The sequence below is a fragment of the Dendrobates tinctorius genome, unplaced genomic scaffold (assembly GCF_039654945.1).
Source record: "Dendrobates tinctorius isolate UK_male_01 unplaced genomic scaffold, ASM3965494v1 ptg000102l, whole genome shotgun sequence".
Lineage (NCBI taxonomy): Eukaryota > Metazoa > Chordata > Amphibia > Anura > Dendrobatidae > Dendrobates > Dendrobates tinctorius.
In genome coordinates this window covers 9,363,940-9,377,109 of record NW_027361770.1, presented here as the reverse complement: position 1 = coordinate 9,377,109, position 13,170 = coordinate 9,363,940, and the positions used below count along the sequence as shown (strand labels likewise).

At 44.0% G+C, this 13,170-nt stretch overlaps 1 protein-coding gene across 1 annotated transcript in view; it reads left to right on the top strand.

The window, feature by feature from the left end:
- Window positions 1-13,170, top strand: part of LOC141099724 (uncharacterized) — a 166,756-nt gene that overhangs the window by 59,190 nt on the left and 94,396 nt on the right. The window contains exon 6 of the mRNA XM_073587724.1: window positions 5,081-5,211. Within this exon, the coding sequence (XP_073443825.1) occupies window positions 5,081-5,211 (131 nt within the window). The remainder of the gene's footprint in view (window positions 1-5,080; window positions 5,212-13,170) is intronic.

The window sequence follows — 13,170 nt, the reverse complement described above, 5'->3', positions numbered from 1 at the left end:
GTTGGCTCCTGAATGGCGCCGCACGTTGTGGGGCCAACGACTGCGGCCGAGGTCGGGGGGCACCAGGGTACGGAGCAGATCCATGTCCCAGCATCCGGTAGGAGCGGGACTGCACGTGGTGCTGGGAGCAGGTGGTTCCAGGGGAGTAAAGGGCACCCAGGTCAAGATTTGCTGACCCAGATATCCTGGGGGGAGTAGTGGAAGTATCCTTATATGCACATGTATGCCGTGCTTCTGAGCCCATTTTGTCAAAATGGATGGGGAGCAGCAGGAGAACCCTGCGCGGCCGCGCACTACTCACAAGCCCCGTACTCCTCGGTTAAAATCCTGTGACGATACGGGTAGTGGCTAGGCGAGTAGTCTGTCCAGCCGTAGGAGCACTGGTAAGTGATCTTCGTGAATGTTCACTCGGTGATGCAGTCTTCCCCTTATTTTTGTCTTACCAGGGGAGGAAGTGTACAGTAAAGTCAAGGCACAGGGAGTGTGCCCTCTGATTTCCCCTGCCGGACTCCTGTCCGAAAAAATTGTTACCCCTGTGTCCAGCAGACGGTAGCAGAAGAAACTCCCAACTTCACTGCAAGTTTGAAGGAGATTAGGACAGAAGTAAGGGAGACCATGAGGTCCCTGTACCAGGGTGAGAATTCCAAAGGGAAGGAGCATAAGACACTTTTCTCTGACTCCTTGGCTGATTATATGAGGAATGATTATTCCTACGGCTCATCGCCTTCATCTTCTTTCTCGTAGGAAGACTCTGGCTACTTCTGCTTCCCCTTAGACCGCATGGACAAATTAGGGAAGGCGGTCAGAGAAACAATGGGGGTGGTAGAGTCCAGACCGGAGTGTTCTGTGCATCGTTGAGGGATAACGGATTCTCCCCCAGTTTAATTACCACCCTTCTAAAAAGTAGAAAGGTAATTATGACCAGGATCTACGCTAGGTCCTGGAGGAAATTTTTAGCCACTTCAAAACCTAGAGCCGAGGAGGGGTTGCCAGTAGGCCAAATTCTAGAGTTCCATCAGAAGGGTCTGGAGTTAGGTCTTTCCACTAGTACCCTTAAGGTACAGGTGTCAGCCCTGGGAGCCTTATTTAGCTGCGACATCGCTAGAACCTATTGGACCTTGTGGTTTTTTAAAGCAGCGGGCTAGTCTAGGCTCATTCATAGGGAAAGGTTTGGACCATGGGACTTGAACTTGGTGCTCACGGCCATGACTGAGGCCCCGTTTGAGCCCATGGTATCTGTCTCAGCAAAGTTACTCTCCCTCAAGGTAGCTTTCTTAGTCGCACTAACATCGGCGCAGAGGGTGAGTGATATTCATGCTCTCTCTAGACTTCCTCCATATACGCAGTTCCTGGATAACAGGGTGGTGCTTAGGCCGGATCCAGCTTACTTCCCCAAGATTGCTTCAAGATTCCACAGGTCGCAGGAGATAGTCCTTCCTTCTTTCCTCCCCAACCCTACTAACCAGAAGGAAAGGAAGCTTCACACGTTAGACATTAGGAAATGCCTGCTAGAGTACCTTTCAGTCACTAATCCTTGGAAGAAGGACAATGCCTTGTTTGTATCCTTCCAGGATGCCAGGAATGGTCTGAGTGTCAAAGAGCACTTTTATCTAGATGGATTAGGGAGGCTATTCCTCTAGCATATACATCGAGTGGCAGGCCGGCACCGGAGGGGCTAAGGGTGCATTCCACTAGAGCTATGACAACTTCATGGACAGAGAGATCGTAAGTCTCCGTCGACCAGAATATGTAAGGCAGCTACTTGGTCTTCTCCTTCCACCTTTTGTAATCATTACAGGATGGACATGGGTGCTTCCTCAGATCTTCCCCTCGGTATAAGGGTGCTGCAAGCTGTGGTCCCTCCATAAGGCAGTATTTACCTCTCTGTAATTCCCTCATGGTGCTGTCATGGGAGACCGAATAAAGTCTTAGTTACTTACCGGTAACAGTATTTTTCAGAGCCCATGACAGCACCCTTAGTTTCCCTTCCATCACGTGTGGGTGCGCACTTCTTCCTCTTATAAGTTTCACTTGTGTGAAATTGTTTGGTTTTTATGTATTGTACATATTTTTTGCTATTAACCATGGTGGTCCTCTCTGTAATCCAACTGATGCATGAGAGAGGTGCCACCCTTTTGATATCTGTAGGTTTGCTGTCCCTGAAGGGCAGATCCCTTCTTTCGTGGTGCTGTCATGGGCTCCGAAAAAATGCCGTTATCGGTAAGTAACTAAGACTTTTTTCTCTGGATCGCCCCATACTCCTGCCTCTCTGAGTTAGGCAGCCCCTGGCATGTGGAAGTTTCCCCTCCCCACCTTCCATTTGGCATCCACATTCCAGGCGTGGACAACTGGGCCACTGACTTTGTCAAGGCTTCTCATTGGTGGAATGGTCCATCGACTCATCTGTGTTCAAACAGATCTGCTAGAGGTGGTTCACTCCCTTTGTCAAACTGATGGCATCTCGGATGAATCACAAGGTACCTCAGTTCGTGGATAGATCTCGTGACTCCCCCCTCATGACGCCCCCCCCATCAAACTGTTTTGACTTCCTCGTCATACCATGGTCTCAACTTTTGCACCATTTTCCACCCCCTTCCCCAGATCCCCTGACTCGTCAAGAATATAAAGGAGGAAGGAGTTCCAGTCATTCTGATGGCTTCTGACTGTCCCAAAAGAGCCTGGTACGCAGAGTTAGTTAACCTGCTCGCAGATGTTACATGGAAGCTCCCAGACCGACCAGATCTACTTTCTCAGGGTCCCCTCTTCCACCAGAATTCTCGGTCTCAATTTAATGGCATGGCCGTTGAAGCTGCAGTCCTGAGGGAGGCAAGCTTCTCACTCCAAGTCATACAAACCATGATCAGGGCAAGAAAGCCCTCGTCTTCATGCATTTATTATCGGTCCTGGAAGGCCTAGTTTCGCTGGTATGAAGTCAGCCACACAGCTCCCATGTACTTTTCCCTTCGATCTATCCTGGTGTTCTTACAATCAGGGCTAGAGTCCAGTTTGTGTCTTAGTGCCCTCAAAGATCAGGTCCCAGCATTCTCAATCCCTTTTCAACAAACTTTAGCCTCTCGTCCCCGGGTCAGGACCTTCCTTCCGGGAGTTGCTTGTCTATCACAACCATATCATCCCCCCCGTGGACCAGTGGAACCTTAACCTAGTTTTGAGCTTTCTCCAGGGATCTTCCTTTGAGCCCATCCAGGATATCTTGTATTTTCTTCTCTTGAAAGGTTGCCTTTTAGTTTTGATCACTTCCATTAGATGGGTCTCAGAATTGGTGTCTCTTGCCTCACCCCTTTCTTGTCTTTCACTGGGACAAGGTGGTCCTTCATCTATTGTCCTCCTTCCTAAGGTGGTACCCCTGGTTCAATATCAAAAAGGATATTGTCTTTCTCTCCTTCTGCCCGTCACCAGTCCATCCCCTGAAAAGGTCTCTCTTCACTAGCTGGACCTAGTCACAGTACTGCGTTTCTATCTCTCAAGGACAGCATCCTTCAGATGATCGAACTCCTTGTTTGTCATTATCAAGGGTCTCCAGAAGGGACTCCCTGCCTCCTAGTCTATCGTCCGTTGCATATGTTCAGCTATTCTGGAGGCTTATTTATTTGTTATTTTACTCATTTATATATCACGTCAAAAACAGACCACAACCCTCTGGTTGTGTGTGCTCACTCCAATTGGGCTGTGGAGGCCTCCTGGGATGTTCGCCACCAGGCTTCTGCAACACAGATTTGTAAGGCCACGATCTGGTCATCTCAATACATTTGCAAGATTCTCTAGTGCAGGGTTCCCCAACTCCAGTCCTCAAGGCCCACCAACAGATCATGTTTTCAGGATTTCCCTTGTATTGTACATGTGATGCAATTATCACCTGGGAAATACTAAGGAAATCCTGAAAACATGAGCTGTTGGTGGGCCTTGAGGACTGGAGTTGGGGAACCCTGCTCTAGTGTACATACCTATGCCTCGGCCAATGCCGGCCTGGGTAGAAGGGTGCTGCCTGCGGCAGTCGCCCTACACAATTTGAGCAAGATATTCTGTTCTCTCCCTTGTGACTTCTTTAGGTCGTTCCCTAGTTACCCATGTCCTCCAATGAAGCGATAGAGAGGATTTTTGCTACTCACTGTAAAACTCACTGTAAAATCTTATCTTGAGCCATCATTGGGGGACACCACCTATTTATTTTTTATTTTTATTTGTTCCTCTGTTGGCCCTATATTTAGTTCTTGTTGCTTCTCATACTGCTTTTTTCACTAACTGATGAGCTTTGTCATTTGCTGTATACTGCTGAGGAGGAGAGAACCTTTTTTTTTGTCAGCCTCCTAGCGACAGCAGCATACACCCATGGTTACCGGTGTCCCACAATGAAGGCTCCAAGAAAGATTTTACAGTTAGTACCAAAAATCCTTCTTTTTCTGCATGTGTCCACACAAAAATAAACAACAGCAATCTTCTCTGAAACTGGGGGAGTTTTTTTTATAGTCTATTCCTATTGCACGCCCCTCGATTTGTAGATCACTAGACGACAATACACTTATTTATCCCTTGCAGAATAGTGTAAAGCATGGTTTGTTCAGTAATGAATGAGTTTGATATTTAATGAGGTTGTCCGCTACTTGAACAACCTTTTCTCATACCGCTCGCTTGGCCCCGTTAACCTAATAAAGCTTATACTCCCCTCTAGTGCCGACACCGTTCCCACGGTGTCGACCCTCGCTCTCCCCTGGGTTGTCGTGCGGTGTTGTGACACCGGTGCCCAATCAGTGGTGGTGTCACTGTCCCCGCCTTAGGACGTTTTCAGCATGAAGAAAAAGTCAGATCAGTTGCAGACCCCGACTTCCTCTTCATGTTTAAAACGTCCGAAGGCTGAGACTGTGACGCCAGCTCTGATTGGGCACCGGTGTCACGTGTCACAACACCACATGAGAGCCCCGGGTAGAGTGAGTGCGGACACCACTGCCACGGTAGGTGAGTATAGACTATTTTATGGGGGCCAGACATTTCGATCAAGAATGGGTTGACCCAGTTGTGGACAACCCCTTTTAACTGTTCTTTTACACTTGTTTTTTTTTCCCAGGTCTGGAGTACATATACCAGTACAACAAACGTACCTACAGTGTATATGAATGCAAACTTTGTGAATGTCGGTCGGGAATGACTCACATGTTCATGCATATTATTGGAGCCAAACACAGACTTAACTATTTGGTAAGGAAATTCTACGATGTGTGAAATGTATTTTACGCTAATATTCAAATATACCAAATACGAAGTAAGGTGGACATGTGGTAGAGACGTTTTGTATCACTACCTCACCCCCTTTATTTTTTTGTTTTTTTTTCTCCTAGTCCATAGCTTTCTAATCTGTATTGTGAGTGCAATATTCACATTACATATCTGTTTGAAAAGGAACACTGTCAAGGATCACGCTGGAGAGAACGCATATCCCACCAATTGTCAAAGATCACAGTCTGGGAGAAGGGGATTATAATCCCCATTATGCTGTTGTCTTTTTGTCAGGCATTTTCCACTAATAGGCTGTGTTTTGGGGAATTTGTTGAGCTTATAGGTACAGTATAAACACCTCCAATTCCAACTCTTTGAAAAAACACACGAACGTACACTGATGACTCCATGATAACCCACGAACTACTCGCCTCCAATAGTTGTCATACAGTCCGACTAGGTGCCTGTGACCATCCCAAATGAACAACACGTCATCAATTAAGCGGCGCCACAACACTAGACCCCTGCGTAAGTTGCCACTTGTGTAAATGTGAAACTCCTCCCATTTAGCGACATAAAGGTTGGCATAACTAGGGGCAAAGCACGTGCCCATAGCAGTGCCCCTTGTCTGCAAGAAAAATTGGCCATCATAGATGAAGTAATTGTGAAGGAGGATGAACTGAATGCATTGTTGGATAAACGACACCTGGGTTTCTGAATAGACGCCCAGTGTTTGAAAAAATTGGCCTGCAGTTTTGCACCCCATGTTCCTTTATAGCAACAAGCCAACTGTACGAGTGGTAGGAGTTTCCTTTAAGTATTTTAGTATTTTTTATAAACATATACTGCAGTTTTAAACCATCTATCATACCTATCTTCTGTGTTGAAAGTGGTTTTATTTCTGCTATTTTTTTCTGCTATTTTTAGCCATGTTGTGCTTTGTTCTCTGTGAGGGTCTTTGAGTATCCCCCCAGTTTTATATATATAAATTCTTGCATATTTTTATAAATATAAATTTATATTTATACATACAGCATTTGTTTCTTTTATGTGTACTTTTTTTTTTTTTTTTCCCCTCTTAAGGTTTTTGAGAATATATTTAATAAAGATATTTTTATTTTTGTATATTTTGTCTATATATGGAAATAGTCAGGTAATGCGATTTCTTTTCCTGGTTTCACTCAAACTCAGTTAATAATACTGCTCAGTCCATATATTTTCTATCACGTCATTGGCAATTGCAGGGGCGCAGATAGGGTTAATGGGTCGGACTCTTTAGGCGGTAAACAAGAAACACGATCACCCTGACGAAGGAGGCAGCATTGCCTTTGAAACGCGTTGGTTGGTTTGTGGTCCTAGCATCACCCCATAGCTGTTGTGACTTCACACGCTCAGGGAGTTTGTCTGCCATTTTCTTCACGCGGACATTCAGGGTACGCCACCGGCCGGGGCTCTCCCTGGCTCTGCCTGACTTGATTGCTGCCCCGCTCTTTTGCCATCCGCATTATCAAGCATATACCTGCGGATTTATGTACCCACGGATCACCTACAGCACTACCCGGGGAGGGCAGCACTGCCTAATTTTGTATGCACTTTATAACAACATTATTTAGCCTCTCATGTGGGCAAAGCTAGTTATGTAAAGTTTTTTCCATGTGTTGTTTAAGGTTAATATCTAGCCTTTTGCATTCATGTGGTCGGCAGGGATTAGCCACCCCTTTGGACTACCTGGAATATGGATTCTGTGTGTTTGTGCAAGTTTCTGTGCATTTTTAATCCCTTTTTTTTTTTGGATTTGTGTGCTATTTTACCATTCATTGTAGGAACTTTCTTTTTAAGAGTATTTTTCTGACACCTTTTACAGGTTGACCTCTATAACTAGGCATATATTTAGAATTTTCTCCCTGAAGCGCGGTCAGTTTCTGTATAATTACATTGTATAAATTATATAAATTTATTTGCATTTTGCAGTGAGAAATAAGTATTTGATCCCTCTTGCAAACAAGACTTGATACTTGGTAGCAAAACCCTTGTTGGCAAGCACAGCAGTCAGACTGTTTTTGTAGTTGATGCTGAGGTTTGCGCACATGTCAGGAGGAATTTTGGTCCACTCCTCATTGCAGATCATCTCTAAATCATTAAGATTTTGAGGCTGTCGCTTGGCAACTTAGAGCTTCAACTCCATAACTTTTCTTTTTTTTTTAAAATTATTTAGAATTTTCAAAATACAAGGAAACATAAAACATGCAAGGACTTTCAACTGCGAAAAATCACGATAATGGAGCAAGGGGGATATACCACCCCGCCAGAGAGTTGAAAAGACAGCAGGTAGAAGTCAGTATGAGTATAACATAACAATACAACTATCAGGTATATTGTAGTGTAAAAATAATCTAAGAGCAATAGCTCTGGGAAAACGCAACACGAAAACCAGTGCCATTTACAGGGTTGAGACATATTAATCATAAAAGGCACTAAAATTCGGTTATAAACAAGGTGAGCAATGGAGAGTAAAATGAAGACTAAGCTGAGGAAGCCAAAATAAACTAGGAGTTCGGGTCCATACACTGCGACTTTAGGGCCACACAGAGAGACATGAAAATTAGATTACTGGGGGAGGAGCGCAAAAATCATGTGGGCGGAGATGAGAAGCGTAACCAGGGATGCCATATCGTAAGGAATTTGTCATGTGTACGTGAGTCCCAACTGGACAATTCTTCCATCCTACGAATATCATGGACCTTAGTTATCCATTCACTTAATGAGGGAGGGGATGTTTGCCTCCAATGTAATGAAATCAGATGTTTTGCTGCGGCGACCAGTAGAGGGAGCAATTCATGTTTCTTAGGATTATAAGAGTTTGTGGGGAGAGACAGCAGAACTCTTGGGGAGTTAAAATTTTTTTTATTATGCCCAATTGGCAAAGGTACTTAAATATTTCATCCCAGTAAGTAGCAATTATTGGGCACTGCCAGAAGATGTGGAAAAAGGAGCCCACTGAACTCAAACATCTCCAACAGAGAAGGGAATTGTTAAGGCCTAAGTGATGGAGTCTTTCAGGGGTTCTATACCAGCGTGAAAGAATTTTAAAAGCATTTTCCTGTAACAAAACACATCTGGAAAAACCATGCGAATTAGCCAGAATCTGTTTTGTCTCACGAGGAGATAAAGACAATTTAAGTTCTGTTTCCCATGAGGATAGGTAGAGTTGTTTGAAATGAGAGGAGGGAGAAATAAGGTTGAGATATATTTTAGAGATAAGTTTTGGAGGTAGGGATTTTAAACTAAGAAGAAGTTCAAGCCAGAGCCAGTCGGTGTTGTGTGACTTCGGACTTAAATTTAGAGATGATACGTTGTGTATGGTATTTTTGTAGGAAGTCACGAGGTCGTTTTTTGGCCTCCCATGGCCACGCATCCACACACTGAATCTGATTAGAGAGAAGATGTGAGATAGGTAGATTAGGTAAGGTATCCCACAAATCATATGCATCCACATAATTCGAGTCCGTGAGCCAGGGGATAATTTTTAAAGGGATTTTATCCAGAAACAGGCACTGCGTTAGTCTATTGGGGATAAGGTCTCGTCTAATAGCTAACGTGTTGCTTGTTATTGCATCTATTGAATGGGGTGGGGGGACACAAGAGGTCCAAAGATAAATCTCCACCATCTTACCTAACAGAATAAATTCAAGGTTGGAAGCATTACGGTCAGGCCTAGGTTTAACCAGGTTCAACCAACGGGCCATGTGTTTTGCGTGGTAGTACACCCTGAAGTTGGGAAGGCCAAGACCTCCAACATTTTTTGGTAGGTAGAGGATTTTGAAGGGAAGTCTAGCTCTTAGCTCTCCATACAAATTTGGATATCAGTTTATTTAGTAAGGAGAAGAACGACTTAGGGTGAGATATGGGAATCATATTCATAAGGTAGAAAATTTTGGGGAGAATATAGGATTTGATTATATTAATCCTGCCGATCCAGGAAAGGTAGGGTTAAATTATATAAATTGAGTAAGGATTGCAATTTATCTAACAGAGGAGGGAAATTATGTTTGTATAGCGTAGAGGGATCCGTTGTTAGGAAAACACCAAGATATTTCAGCTTCTCAGAAGGACAATTAAAAGGGGTGATTTGTTTAAGTCTGGAAACAACCAACTCCGGAGCCGAGACAGTCAAGGCTTCGGATTTGTTCATGTTAACCTTGAAGTCGGAAACAATACCAAACTCTTGAAGCAAGGCCAGGAGACTGGGAAAGACTGTTTCAGGGTTTGAAACAAGGAGCAAGAGGTCGTCTGCAAAGGCTGCTGTCTTAAATTCATATTGGTCTATTATAAGACCTCTTACCTCTGCCTCCTGTCTTAGTCTCTGAATCAGAGTCTCCATAACCAGCACGAAAAGGGTAGGGGAGAGAGGGCAGCCCTGTCTGGTGCCATTTCCAATCGCGAAGGGGCTCGAAAGCCAAACCATTAACCCTGACCTTAGCAGTCGGAGTTGAGTATAGAGTCATAATGGCATCGACAAAAGGAGGGGTAAAATCAAACTTCTGTAAGGTGCTTACCATATAATGTCAGCTGACTCTATCAAAGGCCTTCTCGGCATCAGTTGATAGAATGGTCAGAGGGGACCCAGAGCGCCAGAGGTAATGGCTAAAAGAATTTTTGTGGCATTATCTTTACCCTCACGACCTTTAACAAAGCCAACTTGATCAGGGTGGATTAAACAGTCCAGAACAACATTAATTCTGGAGGCGAGGATTTTTGCCCATAATTTTATGTCCGTGTTGAGCAGCGAGATAGGTCTGTAGTTACCACAAAAGCCGCCATCTCTCCCTTCCTTAGCGATAACTGTAATGTGAGCCTCTAGAGTCTGCTTAGATGGGGTTTCTCCTGCCAGAAATGCATTAAAAAGAGAAATTAGCTGAGGGAGGAGTAAGTCTAAGAATTTCTTATAGCAACCCACAGGGAAACCATCTGGACCTGGGGTTTTATTATTCGCCATTGATTGTATGGTGTCCTTAATTTCTTGAGGAGTGATTTGGGAGAGTAAGGCTGAATAATCTTTGGGTTGTACTTTTGGTAGGGAGAGGGGGGATAAGAATTTCTGAATCCTTTCCACTGCTGCCAATTGGTCCTTCATAGGTTCGGGTGGGTCTAAGTTATAAAGGGATTCATAATAAAGTCTGAACGCCTCTGCAATCTCATCAGACCTCATCAGGTGGGGGGGTTATCAAACCCAAACATAGGCGAGGTAGTCCAAGTTGTGAACCAAAAAATGGGATTGACGAATAGAGATCAAGTCATTGTAAAGTAGAACAGCCTAATGAAAATATGATTCAAAGAGATCATGCACATCAAAAAGAGAAATGGACCAAGTAAAAGCTAGTTCGATAAAGGGAGGTCAAGAAGACTGACTCTTCATGAAGGATGTTTCTTGGGATCGTATGTCTTGATTTTCGGCGAAGCATACTTTTTCTTTACGGACCATTCTTGTGGCTTGGTAAGCGTAGGAAGTCTCCAGCTGGTGTCAACAGGCATCCAGGAGGGGAGCTCAATTGGGGAGATATTGAGTGACTCCCAAAAATTTGGAAGGTCCTCTGGAGTGCGAACCACAATCTGCCGCCCACTTGCGTTGACTGCCAGACCAAAAGGAAAAAGCCATTTATATGCTAAGCTCTTGGCTTTTATGTCTGAGAGAAGGGGACGCAGGATCAGTCATTTCGTTAAGGTGGAGGTAGCCAGGTCTTGGAATAGCTGAATTTGAGAGCCATCGTATGTAATCTTTTCTTGTTCTCTGGCACTTGATAAAATAGCAGCCGTATCAACATAGTTAAGAATGCCGCAAATGACATCTCTTGGCGGCTCATCAGATTTTGGCTTAGGTCTCAGCGCTCGATGAACTCTTTCAATTGTGATTGTAGATGCTCTTTCCTGGCCCAAGAGGTTGGCAAAAATTTCTCTGGTTACCGTCTCTAAGGCTTCACGTGCAAAGGACTCCAGTATGCCTCTTATGTGAATATTTTTCCTTCTGCTCCTGTTTTCCTGATCTTGCGCTGCTAACAGAGCAACATTAAGATGGTGCTGTTGTGTAAGGACCTGGTCTTGGAGGTCGGTTAAAGCATCAACTGTCTCTGTGGTAGCCGACTCCAGTACCTCCACTCTTTGCCCCAATTGTTGAAGATCTGAGCGCATACCAGACAGCTCTTCCAGAAGGGTTTTCATATTCTGGGCCATAAGTTTCTTCATAAAGGCTCTTGAGATAGGCGCTGCGTCCTCCAGGGTGGAGTCACTATCAGAGTCGTCCATTTTATCAAGAGAGAGAGATTTTTTTTAAGATTGCGTTTTGACGGAGTGTGGGAGGAATCCATTTTCTTCTTGAAATATTTGTATAGCTCTCCATGAGTATTCTTTTTCTGTTCGTCCTCAATAGCTTTATTCGCTAATTTTTCACGTTCTTTTTGTGATTTTTTTTTTAAACCAAAGATTTTTATTATATTCAAATGTCGTTATAATTACATTCAAGCAAAGCTTTCAAATCATCTCCATTGCATATAGAAGAATACACGACATTCAATTTCCTCCCCGTCATAAAAAGAAAAGATAACCTAACCCGACCTCCTCCCTCCCCCCCCTTCCCAACTGCAATACAGACTTTCTCAATGTGATTGTCTCCACTGTAACCACATGGCCCAGAGTTTTTCAAAGTGAGCTTCCGTATGTCGCCTTCTATAAATTCTCTCCTCCAATCGGATTACGTTATTCACACGGATAACAAACTCCCCAGTCTTTGGGGGTTCAGCATCGATCCATTTTTGAGCTATCAGCTTACGGGCAATATATAAGAGTTTTGCTATGATGGACTTATAGGCATTCCCCACCGACACCTCCTCCACATACCCCAACACACACGTTATTGGGTCCCTTCCTATATCACATCGGTATATCTTCTCAACAAGCCCTATAACCTCCTCCCAGTATAATGAAAGTCTTGGACAAGACCAAAGCATATGGAGCATTCCCGCAGGTTCATACCCACATCTTGGACACTCCGCATTATACCTCAAGCCCATTTTCCTCATAAGTTCAGGAGTCTTATATGTTCTATGTACAATATATATTTGCGATATCCTACCTGGCTCACTCAAAGAGAGTTTAGGTATATACTCTAAAATAGACTCCCATGTATCATCTACTATTTCCCCCACTTCTCTCTCCCATTTAGATTTTACTGTTAGAGGAAACCCAGTCAAGTAAGAATATAATAAATCTCTATAGATGGTAGATATAACACCTCTCGTACCCCCGGACGCACACACATAGTCCAATACCACATCCCTCTGCACCGTCATATTCATTATCTGTTTCTGCGCTTGAAATGCATGCCTGAGACCAAAATATCGAAATTCCCCACTACATGGGAGTCCAAACTCTTCTTTCAAAACAGTACAAGACTTGATCTCAGACCCCTCCAATAGTTGCCACACATATTGCAAACCTCTCCTCTCCCAATCAATAAAGTCCTTCAGTTTGTATAGTTCAGAAAGGTTCACATTATCCCAGATAGGTGTGTATGTCGTCAATTCCTCAACTCTTCTAAGAATTTTGATATGTTGCCATATTTTGTGCATTAGTCCAAATGTGGGCATGTCTTTCCCTAATCTCCCAAAGTTTCCTGCTTCTAGACTCTGTACCAATGTTCTCTTGTTGGTCAGTTGGGCCAAAACTCTCCCCATAACGCTCAAGTTCCCCTCCTCTCGCCAACCCCTAAAGTGCTGCCCCTGCGTTGCCACAAAGTATATCCATGGATTTGGCGCCGCCAACCCACCCTCTTCCTTCCCCCTTTGCAGTATTTACAATTTAATTTTGGCTTGTTTTTTCCCCCAAATCAATTCTCTAAAAATGGTATTAATTTTGTAAAATTTTTTCTTGGGAATCCAAACCGGGGCA